The 19,861-nt window shown below is 38.7% G+C and overlaps 2 protein-coding genes across 2 annotated transcripts; one reads left to right on the forward strand and one right to left on the reverse strand.

Annotated features, from left to right (window-relative positions):
- Positions 1-2,432: 2,432 nt before the first annotated feature.
- On the reverse strand, positions 2,433-5,860 carry LOC108990011 (NADH dehydrogenase [ubiquinone] 1 alpha subcomplex subunit 1-like). Its single transcript, XM_018963845.2, has 3 exons — positions 5,662-5,860; positions 5,436-5,558; positions 2,433-2,708 (listed from the first exon to the last, which is right to left on the reverse strand). The coding sequence occupies exons 1-2, from the start codon at positions 5,767-5,769 to the stop codon at positions 5,466-5,468; spliced, it is 201 nt and encodes a 66-aa protein (XP_018819390.1). The 5' UTR covers positions 5,770-5,860; the 3' UTR covers positions 2,433-2,708; positions 5,436-5,465.
- A 6,143-nt stretch (positions 5,861-12,003) lies between these two features.
- LOC108990010 (KH domain-containing protein At3g08620) lies at positions 12,004-17,970 on the forward strand. The gene is made up of 7 exons (XM_018963844.2): positions 12,004-12,500; positions 12,665-12,753; positions 14,666-14,817; positions 16,152-16,268; positions 16,382-16,498; positions 16,686-16,829; positions 17,467-17,970. The coding sequence occupies exons 1-7, from the start codon at positions 12,421-12,423 to the stop codon at positions 17,611-17,613; spliced, it is 846 nt and encodes a 281-aa protein (XP_018819389.1). The 5' UTR covers positions 12,004-12,420; the 3' UTR covers positions 17,614-17,970.
- Positions 17,971-19,861: the final 1,891 nt, after the last annotated feature.

The following is a 19,861-nucleotide window of genomic DNA, read 5'->3' on the forward strand; positions in this document are numbered from 1 at the left end:
TGCCTTCTGTTTTTTCAAACTATGACCAATTATAGACCAAAAAAAAAAAAAAATCATTAAGAAGATTCATGTTTCTCATCACATGCTACTCAAAACCACATTTATCAAATCGGTACAAACATAAAAGTGTTTTTTCACCTTTGGATGGGAAAATATCTTTTTAAATTGTTATTTAAACTCATCAAATAGGTCTTACGACATTATTACTCATTTAATATTGTCTAAAATATTTTACTTTTTTTTTAAAGAGGGATGATACTCTCAATTTTATTAATAACCCTAACTTATAACGGAAGAATATCTTTTACAAATAGGAAAAAGCTTTGGGATTCCAACAACATGACATGTTCATATCTCTCCCACTTGAAGTTCCAACAACTTGAGGAGACCTTAATACCCTTTGAACTAACATGAGTTTTGTATTTTGCACCCTTATTATCAAAAACTTACATGCACTCCAGCCTATTAAAAATTGACCCTATCTTTTAATTCCGGCAATTAAAAATAGATAAAAGAACAAATGAAATGGCACATAAGGTTAAAAAGAAGAGTAAAGTATTAAGTTTTGTAATTCAAGTCATGAGTTTAAGGATAAAAGATATTTGTAGACATAGAGTGCGTAAGTATCGTGCACTTCTTTTTAAAAAAGTAAGTAAATATAGGATCTATGTAAAAAAATTAACTTTTTAATAATGAACTTAACTCTTTTTCAAAAAAGTTGCGCGACACTTACATAATCCATAACTACAATCTATAACTATACATAACATTACTCTAAATGCATGTTTGAGATTGTGGTAAGAAATATAGCTTATAGTTTTAGGGCATATAACTTATAACTTAAGTAATAAGTTCTACTATTAAAAAGTATTTATTGTTTGGTAAGCATATGTTTAAAACACTTTCAAACATGTTACATTTGTTTGGAAACAAAATTAAAAATACTTTCTGAAGTATAAATGACGATAATTTGATTTGTTAAAGATTATGACTATATCCTTAAAAATTTGAAAGTTGTAATTATCTGAAGTTGTATGAGTATTTTTGCTTATTGACAGTCTTTTTAAAATTTGAACTACATTATGGATATTCAGAAAAGCACATTTGAGAACAAGCATCCAACCGTACTTTTTAGCTTATTTGAGATTGAAAAATACTTTCATATGTAACACCTAAACAATCTAACTTTTTATTAAAGAGCTTTTAAGACTCTAATACAATTCCAAAGAAGTCCTAAATACATGTTTGGGATTGTAATAAAAAATATAACTTATAACTTTAAGATTTATAACTTATAACTTAATTAATAAGTTTCATTATTAAAAACTTATTTACTATTTGATAATTATATATTTAAAACACTTTTAAATATATTATATTTATTTGAAAATAAATTTAAAAAGTGATTTCTAATGTAAAAATTACGATTATTTGACAAAAGGTTCTATGACGGCTGACACCAATCTCCTCCGCGTTCAAGAACTAAGAAGGATTGCCAACATTAACGAGCTTTTTTAATTATTTGCTACGCCACTCTGCTTAGTCAGTCCAACTATACACTGATTCTTCTTTTTCCTCTTTTATCTCTCTCTCTCATTTTTTTGGTTAAAGGTTTCAAATATGCATCTACCGAAGAGCAATAACGATTAATTACTGTAAAATATTATTCTATATTTTAAATAAAATATGTATATATTTTAACACACAATTAAAATATGTATATATTTTACTGCAAAATATGTATATATTTGCAAACGAGTTCGGATATCAATTTGTATACCGATTCTAACATATAAAGTATCTGTTTTACAAAACGATACAAATTAAAGACGAAAATAATTTTTATAAAATAAATAATTTTTTTTCTTTTCTCAAAATTTTTTTCTTTTATTTTTTTTAATAAAATAAATTACATAAAATCAAACTCGCTTGTAGCCAACAATTGTAGAGTTGTTAAAAATAGATCTTTCCAGAGATTCCAATTATTCTGCTGAGGAGGCTGTGGGCCTTGATCAGCATTAAAGACAAGGCAAGTAGACAACTGTCGTGGCATGACAGCATAACCAGAGGGCGACTTGGCCTTGTCTCCAAGTGGTATACCATTATGCCATTGCCAATAAAACCAATTGACAGGTAATTACAACTTCTGGTTTATATATAAATGTGTAGTGTAAAACTCGATCCCGCCACCCCACAAAAAAAAATAAAAAAGGCCAAAGTAGAGATGCGCAATAATAAACACACGGTTATAGCTCAAAAAACAAATGTTAATTAAGCGAACAATAAGTCGCTAATTCAAGCACTTGTATTGCTCCTTTGTGTTCTCTCACCTCTGTAAATCCGACTCCAAGGTTCCAATTCCCGGGATCATCTACCAATTGTCCATTCCTTTCCTTTAGATTTTATTGGAGTAACTAGTAAAGCCCCCAATATTTCGAAGCATCATTCTTAACAATAAAATATTTCCAAGCATGACAAAAAAAGGTTAGGACACAAGCAACTCAAAATCAATCAGAAAACTCTCTCAAACCAAGTTCAAGGAGTCAGATACAAGAAGATGGAGAACAGAGTGTGTTTTTCCCAAAAGGTTCGAGGCTCCTCCAAGTTCACATACAAAGAAAACAAATACAATATCAGAGTTGCTCTCGAGGCTCTTCAGCATTGCTGGCAGTTTATTCCCGCTTTCAAGAGTTCACTTTCAAAGCTTCCTGCATTTTATTGGTAAATAGCATAAGTTCCACTAGGTAAATAAGCTCATTGAAAACAACGAAACAAACATGCATGAGGCAGAATGAGAAGACGAGGGAAGCTCAGATTAAATGACCCTATTAAAATAAAACTTGACTATCTGTAAGTAGCCGGAAAGCAGGGGTCATGATGATCCGACTCTATCTGCCTAAGAAGTATTAGGTCTAATCTAGCTACATAAGTTGAAATCTAAAAGATTTTATTCAAAATAAATCTCCAGAGTACAATAGGAATTGCCCAAAGAGTTTCCGGCTTCAACAATCAATTAGATAGGGTAACGAGCAAAGAACCGATCAACCATGGCAAGAGTTTCCTTGTGCTTGAATTCTGGAGCTAGCAAATTGACCTGCACCCTGTGTATATATATGTATAAGCTCGCCCATTCAAAGCTCTAAAGTTCTAAGAGGCCACTATCATGATTGAGAATGAGCCGGGCGAGAGGGAGAGATGCAAGGCCTCTACTTCTTAACCTTTACCTTTGATAAGGCCACTATCATGATTGAGAATGAGCCGGGCGAGAGGGAGAGATGCAAGGCCTCTACTTCTTAACCTTTACCTTTGATACCCCCCTTTTCATTTTGCCGTTGAAACAACTCCAACCACTGCTATGCCTATACTTGACACTTGCTCCAATGTTTTCTTTGACTGATCTTGACTTGACTTTTGCTATAAGGGTGTGGCTGGAAGACTACTATTTAAACCTATATCTTAATATGATAATCATGAAAAAAAAAGGTTCTTTTTTTTTTTCGAGAGAGAGAGAGAGAAAGAGAGAGAAACTAAAACCTTGTATTAACATTTTCAATATTTAGAACATGAACAAACAAAACCTCTAATTTCATATAAAGAACTTGGCATGGCTGAGCTGAACCTCGCAACTTAAGAAGAACCAGGAATCTATAAAAGGGAAACTTTAAAGAGTGCATATGATCCCAATTGTATAACAGCAGCTACTAATCTGCGCAATATTATAAATACAACACTGATAGCATATTTTGAGGTTCTCAATCCTTGGTGATAAAATTTACCACACCTACCAATCTAGTATGAAAAATGCAAAAAAGATAAGGGAACTTAAAATAAATAAAAATAATACCAGCCGCTCTCAAGGCATTAAGTATTTAAGTAAAATGCTTTTTACATCAAGATATGAGGCCAAGAAGCACTACAGTTGTTCCACAAAGTGATAACATTGTTGCAGTAAAGCTTGCCAACGCTACAAGAACTGAGATGAACATTGTGTGTTGATTTCACTTCTAGAAATCCAAAAGCAGTGGTTCCACAAAATCAATTATTGTAGAATATTTAAGATCTTGGCTGTATACGATTTATGCATTAGATGAAACCCAAATGCACACTTTGGCACACACAGAGCCAAATGCACATTTAACTACATATTATAGATCATATACATCAGAAACCAGCTTGAATCTACTCTTGAAATGTTAATTACCTTCCAATTAGCCCAACTTGATAGAATCAACATATCAAGCACAAGCACAATATCATAAATGTCCTCTAAAAACGTTTTACTTGGCAATTTAAAGCATAGTTATGCAATCTCAACATAAAATGTCTTGTGAACACTTTATCCACACTCACCCACACGTTGTGAAAACAATGACAGACAAGCAAAAGCAAACACAAGCAAGTCAATCACACAACACAAAATTAATGTGGTTCGGCAACGTGCTTACATCCACAGAGCTGCAGAGGATTTTATTGTATTGAGGAATCACAAAATACACTTTTTGGGGCCAAAGTTCATTGTTCAGAACCTCATAACTACTATACTATTCATTAAGTACATATTTATAGTATCACATGACGAAAACTCTAATTTTCACTTTTCTGCATTATTCGCTAGCGTGCCTCGGGCAAACTCTATGTCCAACATTTGCTTGAGCTAGACTCCAACGAACTCTCTACTGAGCTTCGCTCGAACTACCTATCGCAGGAACATCGAGCAAGCTTTTTGCCTAGCGCTTCCTCTTATCGCAAACAATGCCAAAAAATTAGGCCAAGGAGTTGCCCCCGGACCCCCACAAGGCTTGGGCATAGAGCGGCAGGCTTGGGCCAACACACCAAAAAATCAGGCCCCACAAACCCAATAACACCCACCCACGCCCAACGGGATAGAGAACTGAAACGATGCAAGCCTGAAGGCAAAGAACTCTTCACACCACGGTGAGGCCGAGGTCAGCAAGCTGACAAGTGGGCGGTAAGTGGTAAACTCCAGATATCTAATAATAAAGGAAATTTTTATATACTACAACATCATCCCACTATCATGAGGTAGTTTTTTTTTTTTTTTTTTTTTAAAAAAAAGAGAGATAATCCAAGGGTGATAGAAACTGAAACTGCCATATTTATGGAATGGGATCAAAGTGAGATAGGAATATATTTTATAGCATCACTCGTAAAATAAAACTACCTTAATAATTTAATTATCCCACCATCGACTAGAACGCCAAAAATCGCAGTAATTTAAACCCTTGAAATAATTGTACGATTACTACAAGCTCCCACATAAATGTAGAAGAACTAATTACCATGACGCTAAACCCTCAACGTTAAATTGAAAGGAAACCCTAAAAAGATCAAACAGCAGAAATTACACCCCGGGGGGGGGGGGGGGGGTGGAGGTGGAGGGGGAACGTAACCAGAACGTTCGATGCAAAAAATACCTCTCTATTTTTTTTCAATTGCGTTTTCTCTTAATTATGAGCAGCGGCAGAGACCTTCTCGACAAGCTTCTTGTCGCGCCGTTCCATAGCCACATCCCACATGTCGTTGCCGATGTGCTTCGGCTGTAAAAATTAATTACGTAATAAGGGAATTCGGTTAGTCCGAGAAAGAATGATCGATAAAGAATCTCACATTGAAGTGAAGAAAAAAGGGGTTAGAAAATACCCGGCCATGAGCGGCTTTGTGAATGTAATACTGAGCATTACCCATAGCACAGAGCATTCCGGCTATGATTCCCAGAGGTAACGCTGCTTCCAACCATACCCACGACATCTCAGATCTCTCTCTCCCTGAACTCAACAATCTTCTCCGCTCTCTCTCGCTCTGGAGTTCTGTTTAGCTATTGTCCTATGGATTATTTTGATTTCTGACCCAGCTCCTGCCACCCATCAGCGGCCCAAACAATATGGGCCTTAGGCTTCTCTAACAATAATATAAACGCACATAGAAAATTAAAGTATAATAGAGAAAATTATATGTTGTTTGATATTACAAACCAAAGAGTCACGCCGCATTGAAGCTCCTGACCTCGGTCAGCACGTCGCATTAAATGTTCAGGTTAAAATGGATACAGGCAGGAAGGCTTTGACTCTGACACAAGGAACAAATGCTCCCTCAAAACGTTTTCGTTTTTATTCAAAGTGTTTTATTTTATTTTATTTTATTATATAAAATATAATAAATAATTTTATTTTATCAAATTTTAAAATATTAATAATATTAAAAAATATATTTTAATAATATATATTTTAATTTTTATCTTAAATCTAAAACTATTTTATTTTACCTCTGAATTCAAACTAATTTAATATAAAAGCTTCCCACCTAAGTATAAAAAACTCTCAATATAAAAGTTATCAATATATATACATAAAGAGATTAACTTAGTCATCGGAAGCCTCTCGAACAATCCTAACCCCACCTTCTGTGTTTTTAGGTAAAGGTCTCGTTCTAAATTGTCAGAGAACTTTGTTTAGAAATATGAAACACGACGTTAATATCTCATTTATAGAAAGATCCATTAGAAGGAGTAATTAGATTTAATAGAATTTGTTGATCTGATGTATATAGTTAAAAAAAAAACCATACAAGTAATTATATATCTTAGTTTGGTGGTATTATATATGTAGAGGAACCATACTCCAAGCTGAATTAAAAGCAATTAATCTTCTCAAAAACCTGTTTTCGACATATATCATCTTTCTTACTTTCACAATAATAGGTGTGGGGGCAGCAGGCTGCAGCGTGTCCAAACACCAGCCCATCAATCTCGGTCTCTATTAAGGAATAATGAATTCTCATTAAACTGCTATCATCAACTCATGCAACGAAAGGTTTTCCAACTCATGACAGCTGCTACCGTGATCACTGCAACCCAGAATCAAGGATTGATTTCTCTGTATTTATTTTTTATTTACTGCTTTCCATATTGAGTTACGGTTTCACATTGTACAACTTTCCTTTTTAATAACTCTGTTTTTGTATATAATCTAGTTGTTGACAATTGAATAAAATTGTACAAAATTCACAGCAGTGTCTCTTCTCTTTTATGGTATCAAGAGAGCCAAAATATCTAACGAGCAAGTTTCCTCACTCTCGATCATGTCTTCTTCCGCACCCTTTGATAACCCCATCATTACCATTAATGCCGCTACCACCATCAACGAGAAACTTACGTCCACTACCTTCTCACAATGGAGAGCACAGTTTGAAGCCTTGCTTATAGGTTATGACCTCATGAATTTTGTTACCGGTGATCTTCCATGTCCTGCTATCGATGCCGAACACTCTGCTGCTTCCAAAGCTGCGAATTCTCGCTGGATTCGTCAAGACAAATTGATCCTCCATGCACTGCTAGCCTCAACGTCCACCACCATCACACCGCTACTTGCTTCTTGTAAGACATCTCATGAAGCTTGGAATAAATTAACTTGTCTTTATGCAGGGAAATCACGCACCCGTGCGATGCAGTTGAAGGAAGATCTCACTCTCAATACTCGTGGCAATCGGACTGTCGCAGAATTTCTTCACACCATCAAACTTACCGTTGATGAACTGGCACGGATTGATCACCCTGTCTCGGATGACGACCTCACTATTTATATTCTCAATGGTTTGGGTCCAGAATTTAGGGAAATTGCTGCACCCATACGAGCTCGTGAAAATCCTCTAAAGTTTGAGGAGCTCCATGATCTGTTAATCAGCCATGAAGGCTATCTTCGTCGCCTGGAACAACAAGCTACGCAACCAGTAGTTGCAACAGCCAACTTCACTCAGCGCAAGCCAGCTTCTTCTGGAATGAATGGCCAACGTTCCAAAAGCCGCGACAACAACAAGCGGAACACCAATGGTTCGGGTTTTCGTAAGTATAAACCTAAGTGTCAGCTGTGTGATCAACTTGGTCACACGGCTAAAACCTGTCCGAAGCACAATCAAAATGATTTTTCTGCCAACTGTGCTGCTTCTTCCAAAAATAAAGGACAGAAATGGTTAGTAGACTCAGCAGCCTCTCACAACATGACAACTGATCTTTCAAACCTTTCTATTCACTCTGAATACGATGGTACGGATGAAGTAGTCATTGGTGACGGATCAGGTTTGCAAGTCTCTCATATTGGGTCATTATCCTTTACCTCTCCCAGTCGAATTTTTCATTTGAGAGAAACACTATGTGTTCCCACCATTAAAAAAAACTTGATCTCCGTACATCATTTTACAAAACACAATAATGTTTACCTTGAATTTCATCCCTCTCATTTTTTTGTGAAGGATCGGATCACGGGGGCGACTCTACTCAAAGGAGACTGTGAAGATGGCGTGTACCCGTTGCCGGAAACAATGGCTATGGCGTCCAAACCCGCAATTGCCTATGTTCATGAACGTACGACGGCAGATGGATGGCACAAACGTCTTGGTCATCCCTCTTCCAAAATTTTTCAACATCTTATCAGCACTTTTTCTTTGCCTATCAATAAAAAAGAAAGTTCATCTCTCTGTGTTTCATGTTCCCAAAATAAAGCTCACAAGCAAATGTTTCAAACTCATGGTTTAAATAGCACGGCTCCTCTTGAATTAATTTATACTGATGTCTGGGGTCCTTCTCATGATACTGGTATTGATGGTTCAAAATACTACATTATTTTTGTTGACCATTATACCAAATATATATGGCTCTACCCTATGACTCATAAATCGTGTGTTCAAACTATATTTCCTCAATTTCGAAATATTGTGGAAAATAGATTCAACACTAAAATTAAGAGCTTATATTCTGACAATGGAGGCGAGTATATTGTTCTCAAAAATTACTTATCTGTTCATGGCATTGGTCACTACACTACTGCTCCTCACACTCCACAACAAAATGGCATGTCTGAAAGACGACATCACCATCTTGTTGAAACTGGTCATACTCTTCTCACTGATGCTCATATGCCTCTTTCTTATTGGCCTTATGCATTTCAAGCCGCAACATACTTGATAAACCGAATGCCCACTTCAAATCTGAACAATAAAACACCTTTTGAGATGCTATTTAAACAAACTCCCAACTATATGAAGCTCAAACAATTTGGGTGTCTTTGTTTTCCCTTGACCCGGCCCTATAATTCCCATAAACTTCAGCCCAAAGCCGTGTCTTGTGTCTTCGTGGGTTACTCTTTAATCCAAAATGCTTATCTGTGTCTCGAGCCCATCAGCAGAAAAATCTATCACTCCCGACACGTTCTTTTTGATGAAAAAACCTTTCCCATGGCTACCTCTCCCTCCCATTCTCCCGAAAATCCCCAAATCACCACAACTGCTCTGCGTGATTCTCAACCCGTGCCCATCTTTCTGCCGACGCCTTCTCCTGCACAAATGCCGTCGCCAATTGACTCCCCGCTGGGTACCGTTGCTTCGCCTTCAACTTTGGTGGATCTGCCTCCAACGACCGCTCCCTCCTAGGTATGTCCTTTACCACCTTCTTTAGATCAAAGTGTCTCTCCCTCTCAAGTGAATATGCCTTCTGCATCTGAGCAACCCCCACCCACTGAATCACGCACACACCAAATGGTCACTAAATCCATGAACAACATCTATAAACCTAAGAGTTTATTCATGGTCACCATGTTCATGGTCACCAAACATCCTCTTCCTCCATCGCTGGAACCCACCTCTGTGACTCAAGCCCTAAATGAACCCAAGTGGCGTGATGCGATGTCATCTGAGCTTACAGCTCTTATGCGCCATGATACATGGTGTCTGGTACCACCTCCTAAGGGCTGCAATATAATTGGGTGTAAATGGGTGTTTCGGGTAAAACGACTTGCGGATGGATCAATTGAAAGATTTAAAGCTCGATTAGTGGCAAAGGGCTTTAATCAACGACCTGGGTTAGACTATACTCAGACTTTCAATCCTGTCATAAAACCAGTGACAATTCGAACAGTTATATCTGTTGCTGTGATGCGTGGTTGGCCCCTCAGACAATTAGACATTAATAATGCTTTTCTCCATGGCCATCTTACCGAGGAAGTATACATGGCACAACCTCCGGGTTTTCGAGATCTCTCACATCCTGATCATGTATGCTGTCTTAGAAAAGCAATTTATGGTCTTAAACAAGCACCACGTGCTTGGTATTCTACTCTCAAACAAGCTCTACTGCAATTTGGTTTTGTTAACACCAAGTCCGATTCTTCATTATTTGTATATGCTGTTGAGTCAACACTTGTTTATTTTCTGGTGTATGTCGATGACTTAATTATCACTGATAATGACTCTCACTTTGTTGCAAGCATTATACAAAAACTTGGACAAAAATTCTCTCTCAAAGACTTGGGACCTCTACATTTTTTTCTTGGAGTTGAAGTGATTCCCACCACCAATGGGCTATTTCTCACTCAACATAAATACGTTAGAGATCTCTTGGCCAGAACTTGCATGGATGGAGCCAAGGATGTCACCACCCCATTGTCCACCTCGGTTTCCTTAAGGTTAGATGATGGATCAGCACCTATTGACTCCACAGAATATCGTCGAGTAATTGGTGCATTACAATATCTTTCCCTCACTCGCCCTGACATAAGCTTCGCGGTCAACAAGCTATCTCAGTTCATGCACTGTCCTTCTACAAATCACTGGACTGCCATCAAACGGTTGCTGTGTTATCTCAAAAACACTATTTTTCATGGCATCTCAATCCAGAAAAATATCAGTCCCTCTCTCCTATGCTATTCGGATGCTGATTGGGCAGGGAATCTGGATAATCGCAGCTCCACCTCAGCTTATCTAGTTATGCTTGGTTCCAATCTCATCTCTTGGAGTTCAAAAAAGCAACGTGCCATTGCACGATCATCTACGGAAGCCGAATATCGAGCACTTGCCACTGCTGCCTCAGAATCTATGTGGATCCTATCCCTCTTTACTGAGCTGAAGTTCTCTCTTCAACAGCCACCAATACTTTTGTGTGATAATCTTGGTGCCACTCATCTCAGTTTCAATCCTGTCCAGCATTCAAGAATGAAGCACATACAAATTGACTTGCATTTTGTTCGGGACCTAGTTCAGAAAAATGCTCTCACTGTTCGACATGTTCATACAAATGATCAACTTGCAGATTTACTCACCAAACCTCTCTCTAGGCAGCGCACAGACTTTCTACGGAACAAGATCGGTCTTACCGATGGTAGTCCGTTCTTGCGGGGGCGTATTAAGGAATAATGAATTCTCATTAAACTGCTATCATCAACTCATGCAACGAAAGGTTTTCCAACTCATGACAGCTGCTACCGTGATCATTGTAATCTAGAATCAAGAATTGATCCTTGCAAACGGAAGTTTTTCCACCTCATGACAGCTGCTACCGTGATCACTGCAACCCAGAATCAAGGATTGATTTCTTTGTATTTATTTTTTATTTACTGCTTTCCATATTGAGTTACGGTTTCACATTGTACAACTTTCCTTTTTAATAACTCTGTTTTTGTATATAATCTAGTTGTTGACAATTGAATAAAATTGTACAAAATTCACAGCAATATCTCTTCTCTTTTAGTCTCCCACTAATTATGGAAAAGTAAGCCAAAATTGCAATATAATTTTAAAACTTTATCAAAAAATAATTATAAATTTAGTATTTTTCTTTATGGTAACCATGGGATATTCTCTCAATTAGCATAGAAAAAAGTAGTCTGTGAAGAACAGTACAAGACACGGGAGAGTATTCAAAAACCAAGCTGAAATGTCCAAATCAGATGGAGGCTGAGAATAACAACTAGAGAGGCAGAAAATCAAATGAGCCAATCAAAACGACGTAGTCGCAATAAGATGTTGAGCAAATGCACTCTCACTACCCAGCTAAGACTGCGTTGGCAAGACATCATTAATCATTTTCCCATTCGGACCCCCAAAATACAACGTTGATGTGCTGCATGCCCGACACTTGTCTTCAGCTGCTGCATGCGTCTTCTGACTCCATTCACAGATGACGTTGCGGTAAAAACTAAAAAAAAAAAAAAAGACCAAAGGCCAAACTCTCTCTTCTATTTCCTTCTCCACTGTGTGATAATTTTGCTGCAGAATCTTTACCCTAGTTTTAGGTAAAAATGTCCACTTGTTTCCACTCTTCAGTCTCCGCTGCCCTTCAACCCCCTATCTATCTCACAGACGTAGGATATAAAAGGGAAATTAGTGAAAAAAAATAAAAGAAATTAATTTAAGATTTTGTCTTCCCTTTCTACAAATTTGACAGAGAGCTGTCGACCCTTTTCCTTTTCTCTTCTTTTTTTTTTTTCTCTTTTTTTTTCCCCCCTTCTCTTAATAGAGGCCATCTCTATCGATGGTTCTTTGTTTCTCCTTTTTCTTCTGCAATTAGAGCAACTAAAACCTTTTTCGAATCCATTCCTTTTTTTGTTCAAATTTCATATAGAAAAAGGGAAATCCATGTCAGGTCTGTATAATCCCAACTTCTCACCAGCAAGAGCTGCTTCACCACAGATTAGAAGCACCCCAGATGTTGACAGGTACGCTTCCAGAAACACTATTATTATCGTACAATTAAAGCAGATAGAATCAGAGACCAAAGCATAGACTTAATTAAGTTGATAACTTTTTTTTTTTTTTTTTTTGGGTGGAATCGATATTTTGTGTATCTGAAAATGCTCTTTTGATCTTTGTTGTTCTGTAGTCAGTACTTGTCAGAGTTGCTGGCAGAGCATCAAAAGCTTGGGCCTTTCATGCAAGTGCTTCCGATATGTAGTCGACTGTTAAATCAAGGTCACTTCTTAAAGCTCTAAATTTTGGATCTGGGTTTTTCTAGGTTTTCCTTTTTCTTATTCCTTTCCATTTCTGTAACATTACTATTGGGATAAGAAATGTGCCTGTTTATATTGGTTTAGATCGGTCTAGTTGTTGTTTAAATTTTAACCGTATGAACATGGCCACTGGCTTCCTCAATCATTGATCACGATTATTGGATTTTATGGTACAAGTGTCTGCACTGGCCAGACAATATGGAAACCCTTTGTTTGAACCCTTGGGTGTAAACAATTTCTAAGGGCAACGGCCTATTGTAAAAAGCAAATGATTTACCTGACCTGTGTGATGGGGGTGCATTATACAGGTCGGGTAAAAGACATGTTGCGTTTGCACGGTCTCCGGGATTCACATCGTCTTATGTATGGTCTGGAGGTGATAATTGGTATGAAAATATATTTGATTGCATGGAGTCTGTAAAAATATTTGTACTGGGGTTGTTTTGACTAGATAGGGGTGGTCTTGGTTAATAATTTGTCGGATGAAGTTATGAAACAAAAGTGTAAAATGCTGGAGCTAGTAACGTCAAACATGTTGATCGGTCCTTTGAATTTCAATAGACTCAGATTTTTTGCCGTTGTATGAGGCCATGAACATTGTGTGCTTTATATCCCCTAGGGGTTGGCTCAAGTGGTAAAGGCCTTGGGCTTGGGGGTATGCTTCCCTAGGTCTAAGGTTCAAATCCCCTTGGGTACAAACTAGGGGTGTGCAAAATTCCGAAAATTCCGACTCCGTCCGACTTCCGCTCCGACTCCGACTTCGTCGGAGTCATCGGAATTCGGAGTCGGAATTCGGAGTAGCTCCGAATATCTATTCGGAGTCGGAGTCGGAGTCGGAGCTCCAAGAAGCTCCGATTCCGACTCCGAAATTTTTTTTACTGTACACTTTTGCTCGAGCGAGGTGTCGAGCGCAAGTCGAGCACACGTTGTATTGAACATTGGCTCGAGCGACATGTCGAGCGGAAGTCGAGCGAACTTCTCTGGAAGAGTTCTGCTCGAGCGACAGGTCGAGCGGAAGTCGAGCGAACCTCTTCCGAAGAGGTTCGCTCGAGCGAAAGTCGAGCGGAAGTCGAGCGAACGTCGAGCGCACGTCGAGCGCACGTCGAGCTCCGATCTTATGTCGGAGCTCCGATAGGAGGTCGGAGCTCCGACCTCCGATCGGAGTCGGACTCCGACTCCAGTTCGGAGTCGGAGTCGGAGCTCCAATTTGGCTCCGACTCTTGTCGGAGTCGGAGGTCGGAAACGAGCACTCCGACTCCGTCGGAGTCGGAGCCCAGCCCTAGTACAAACAATCTCTAGGGGCCATCGGACTGGGGGATTTTCCCCTTGAATTACTTGAGGTGCCCTTGCGGAAAACTCCTTGCCGAATGCCTATGCACCCCCGGATTAGTTGGAACGCCGTTTGACACCTGATGCCAATAAAAAAAAAAAAAAAAAAAAAGGCTGCATAAGCTGTTAATGAGAATGTTGGGCTGAGTCTGGTATGTCTGCATGCAGTCTATTGAGTAATTTGTCACTTGCTACTTGTGATTCTGGAGTTTGCTAGTGTTTTAGCCCTAACAAGTTTATGTACATGAGTTTAAGACCAAAGTGAATTGATCAAGCCTGGATCAACTGAATAGTTGTCCTTTATGGGCTCCTTGCTGAGAAGAACTTAGACTTTTTACTTTATCTTCTACCCAATCTACCTATGAGTGGTTATGGCATTTAAGCTGTCTCCTTAAACAAAGATGACTAGAAGTAACTGAGGGCTTTTCCTACTTCATTTTGCAACGTTCTTCAAATTCCATCATTTCAACAATGCCTTCGCCTTTAGTATTATATCTCCAAGACTGCAGGTCAACTTCTCATATGAGATGCTCTTTAACATGCAGAGATCTTACGAGTTTCTGGATTGATGTCCAACCAAGGTTTTGGCGACTTTGACAGACTTCGGCATAGAAGCCCTAGTCCCATGGCTTCTTCAAACCTTATTTCAAGTGTAACTGGGACAGGATTCAGTAGCTGGAATGGCCTTCAACCAGAGGTAATTGTGTATCTGATTTTTAATATTTCATTTTTGGTGCCCTCTACTTCTCTTTTGTTTTCACATTTTAAGGTTATGCAACTTTCAACAGATAAACTACCCGTGGGTAGCCCAAGTGGTAAGGGTGAACTTGTGTGCATGAGCCTCATGTCAAAGATTTGATTCCCCCTGTGATCAAACTACGATTTAAGTGGGAGGCCATGGCAGTGGGTTGCTGTACTAGTCTCCCCGGGGATTTACGTTCCATGGATGAGTCCTAAGGGCTCTGCCATGGTGTGGTTCCCCGTCATAGAAAAAAACAAATAAACTTGCAAGATGTGTGTCATATGCATATGATCTGAGATTAAGTCTATATTTTTTAAACATGATGTTTGACTTCACATGTCAATTTTGTAGATTGCTCAATGCATAGATTTGGAAAGCAATAAGTACTGATAGAGAGCACGTCAGTGACTAATCCTGCCTATTTGTTTTTTTTTTTGGGGGGGGGGGTCTAAACTTTATATGAGGTCCTTTGGTCATCATAGGAGATCTTCTTGAGGAGCTTAGAAGTGGATGGAAATTTTAGAAGTGGTTTTATAGATGACACGTCAATAAGGGCTGCAAAAGTTATCCCGTTCTCTCCATTCTAACACTGAGGTGAATGAATCCACAGATACAGACATGTGGACCTAATTTTTACTTCCTCAATATGTAACCTAACGAGGAAAGTGGTCAATAGAGAAAGTGGAAAGCTGCAAGAGTTTCTAATGCTCCTACTTAAATAGGGCATATTCTGATTTGTAATTGTCAGTTGATTGGATGAATAGAGACTTATTTTACTTCTCAAAAAAAAAAAAAAAGAGAAAGTGGAAAGTTTTTTGTGAGCGTCCAGCCTAGAATATGCAGTTTCTGCAATCCCTTTCCATGGCTTACAACCTTTGCCCCAACTCCCTCTGTTGTCACATGGAATATGCTATTGCACTAGGTAGCTTAATGATGACATCATTTGAATGAATGAGTTAAACTGATGAAGGGGCATATGCATCCTTCTGTTTTACTCATTATCATCAATCTATCCAAGCCCTTATTTTGCAATTTTCTCATTCTCGAATAAATTGATATTTTATCACTTTTCTCCTCTTATTATTCTAGAAATACATGGCCCACAAAGAGGGTACTGCATGTACATCTATGGTCCTAGTGCGATGTTTCTGCTTATACAGATGAATTTTTATTTAATGTTCCTCCCGTATTTGTGAACCGCATGCTATTTTTTCTTTAGTTTTTTTTTCTATTATCCAAACTTTTTGAAATTCCAAAAACAATTTAAAGCACCTTTCATTACATTACAGAGATTAACTGGACCCCTGGGTATGACGATGGACTGGCAAGGTGCACCTGCAAGCCCTAGCTCATACACTGTCAAGAGGATTTTGCGTTTGGAAATTCCTGTTGATACTTACCCAAATGTGAGCTTTGTACAAATTCTAGTTTATAAAGCTAAAATTTCCTTAGATATCTGCATGTTTCTGTAGATCAAAATCTAATTACACTAAACTGCTTCTTTCCTTACGGATTTTAGTTCAACTTTGTTGGGCGGCTTCTGGGCCCTAGAGGCAATTCCCTGAAACGGGTGGAAGCAACTACAGGTTGCCGTGTATACATTAGAGGGAAAGGGTCAATAAAGGATCCAGACAAGGTAATACACTACATCTCTGTTTCCTATAGTGCACTGCTATTAGAATTTATATTTTTCAACGAGTATTCATGCAAAACTGACGTAGAAATATAGTGAGGTTCTTATGGACTTTGGTATGATCTTTTTCCAGTTTAAGACTGGTTTTAATTTGCATGCTAAGTTATTTTTTATTCTTTTCAACCTCAAGGAAGAAAAGCTAAGAGGAAGGCCAGGCTATGAGCACCTGAATGAACCACTCCACATTTTAATTGAGGCTGATTTACCAGCCAGTGTTGTTGATATAAGATTGAGGCAGGCACAGGAAATCATTGAAGAATTACTCAAACCAGTGGTATATATCTCTAGCAAAGTTCTTATCGCTTTCTATTTTGGAAGTCCATGTAACTTTATCACAGCTGGTTAGTTATCATTGTTTGTAACGTATTCTGAAACTTTATCGTTTCACTGCTTGTTTGTTGCTCTTGGAGGCAGTTTATATATTTGGAAAGTTTAATGAAAATTGAAGCATTCACTTAATGAAGCTTCAGAGGAGTCTGCTCTTCCATCCGATGAATCTCACTTTAGGGAGTGGGGCTAGCAAATAAGCATGCAAACACATTAAAGCTCTATATTTTTTCCTTTCATAGTAGCCTTCAGCTCTGTCTGAGATTCATCACTTTCCTGTGAGAAGTGAGGGAGGGCCTTTTTGCAGTTTGAAAGACAAGAATTGGTTCAAGACGCTATCCTTCACCTTTTTCATTGATACTTTACATTAGGATTTGATTTAGCAAGTATAGTGATTTCTTTGTATAAGTTTTTCCCACGCACAGCCTCACAGATTTGAGTTTGAAAAACAAGATTGCTCTAACTTTGTTGAGTAATGGGCAGAAGTCTCCCCTCCATTCTCCTTGCATAACTGGGTACCATTTTTGGTCCAATTTTGATGTAAACTCTCGACATTGTTTTTAAATGTAATCTTCAATGCGCAGGATGAGTCCCAGGATTATATTAAGAGGCAGCAGTTGCGTGAATTAGCTATGCTAAATTCAAATTTCAGAGAAGAGAGTCCTGGGCCAAGCGGTAGCATCTCCCCTTTCAACTCAAGTGGCATGAAACGTGCAAAAACAGGACGCTGAGTGCTCATATTTGTCTGGGCTGATATGTTTTCTACTCTGCTCCAGAAATTCTGGCTGAAAATACCTCGTGCTACCTCTCGCTTCAGCACGGCTACAAGAATAGGCCGACGGTCGGTCCATGGTGGGTGAGCTTTCTGGTGGGTTGTTCTTTTCCTTTTCTTTTGAGAACAGAAAGAAGAAAAAAATAATGCAAAAAGAAAAAATTATATAGTTGAATTTAGGTTTATGGGGGCCAGTTTTTTTCTGTAAACTTTTTGTACACATTCATTGGATTTATTCTTGTGTTAGTGGCTTTTGAGAAGTGTGGAAAATATATATTAAAGAAGCAGGTATTAGGCATTGAGATTTGAGACGATGAACGTCCTGTTCCATAGTTGGCTTAAAGTATGTTACTTGTCTGTCTCAATTTGTCTGATATATATTAAGAAAGGAAAATGATGCAGAGTGGATTGGCCATCTCTTGATGGCTTGAATCTGTAGACTTATATCAGGTAATTGTTACCTTAATTTATCCGAAGACCGAAGGATAACTGAACAGTGCATCTAGGGACCTGACCCGTGACCACCGCATATTTACACCATCCAATCTATATGTGACACGTGCGTTTTCTAAGAAGTATAAAATAGGAGTGTATGTAATGAATTTTGTGTACCTCCTCCCCATTCTCTCTCTTTCTTACCCCTCCCTCTCTCTCTCCCCCCCCCCCCTCTGAAGGTATGATATTTTCTCGCTCTCTCTCTCTTCAAGCCGAAGTTCTCATTTTCTCTCACCTCCATATTTTTTTCAATTTTGAGTATTGAAGAATAGTGATAATTGGCACTTTCTATAGAGATGAAATGTAGACTCGGATAGTACAAGCAAACCAGCAAAAACCCATGAAAGTTGTTAATAAGTTTATAGAGATATATAGCTTGGATTTGTTTCATGCTTATAATCCTTGTCTCCCAGTCTTGATCACTCAATCCAACATAAACCTATTTGAAACAAAACTACTCTAACAAGAAAAGAGATCAGAAAAGGGGTAGTGATAATTTAAAACTGATTCAAAGCATTCATTTAGACGGATTGAGAAGGTGGTAAGAGTCGTTAATTGAAAGCCACATCCTTTCTGAGTTTCATGCCTATTTGCTAAGGTAGATCTCTTGATCTGTTGAGGAGAGAGAGCTTTGCGGCAAGGAAATAGTTTCGAGCTAGAGAGAGAGAGAGAGAGAGAGAGAGAGAGAGAGAGAGAGCAACTGATGGAAAAGGATAAGATTTCGGAAAGAGGAGAAAGAGGGCTCGTATAGGGTGAGTTTGGAACTATGGCCGCAGTCGCCTTGTTGTCATTACCAATGTGAAGATAAGTTGCTCTACATATGGGTATCTTGCTTCGGCACCTCAAAAGGTCCAATTGGTGTAGTAAACTGGTCTTTGTTTCCCTTCATCGTCATGTACCAACACTGAGGACACTATGTGTGGAGAGACTAACAGGTACAAGCACAACACTTTGCCCGACTTGGCCTGGCTTAGGAGGGGAGGATTGGCAATGTAGGTTTTGAGGGCTTCGAATGCCCCGTCACTTTAATTGTTCCAGCCCTGCGCCTTCCGCAACACCTTGAAAACGGGGAGGCACTTGTCCGTAGACCTAGACACAAATCTGTTAAGGGCGGCCACCCTCTTTGCTAGCTGTTGTACATCATTAATACTTTGTGGAGGTGCCATATAGAGAATGGCATCCACCTTCTCTGGGTTTAATTCTATCCCCTTTTCTGATACTAGGAAGTCGAGGAACTTCCCTCAACTCACACTGAAGGCACACTTGGCCAGATTAAGCTTCATTTGGTACCGCCGTAATACTGCAAAAGCCTCCCAGAGATCGGCTCGGTGTTGTGCCGAAGTCTTAATTTTTACGGCCAAGTCGTCCACATATACTTCCATGTTCCGGTCAATCTGCTCCTTAAACATCCAACTCACAAGTTGCTGATAAGTTGCATTGGTGTTCTTTAGGCCGAATGACATAGCTTTGTAGCAATAAAGGCCTTTATCAGTGATGAACGACGTCTTTTCTTCAACGTCAGGGTTCAGGCGAATCTGGTTGTATCCATAATAAGTATCCATAAAGCTCAACATCTGGTGGCCTGCCGTTGAGTCCACGATCAGATCTATTCGCGACAAGGGAAAGTTGTCTTTGGGATAGGCCTTGTTTAGGTTGGTGAAGTCCATGCACATCCTCCACTTGCCACTGACCTTCTTAATTAGCACAACATT

This window comes from Juglans regia, chromosome 4 (genome assembly GCF_001411555.2).
Source record: "Juglans regia cultivar Chandler chromosome 4, Walnut 2.0, whole genome shotgun sequence".
Taxonomy (NCBI): Eukaryota; Viridiplantae; Streptophyta; class Magnoliopsida; order Fagales; family Juglandaceae; genus Juglans; species Juglans regia.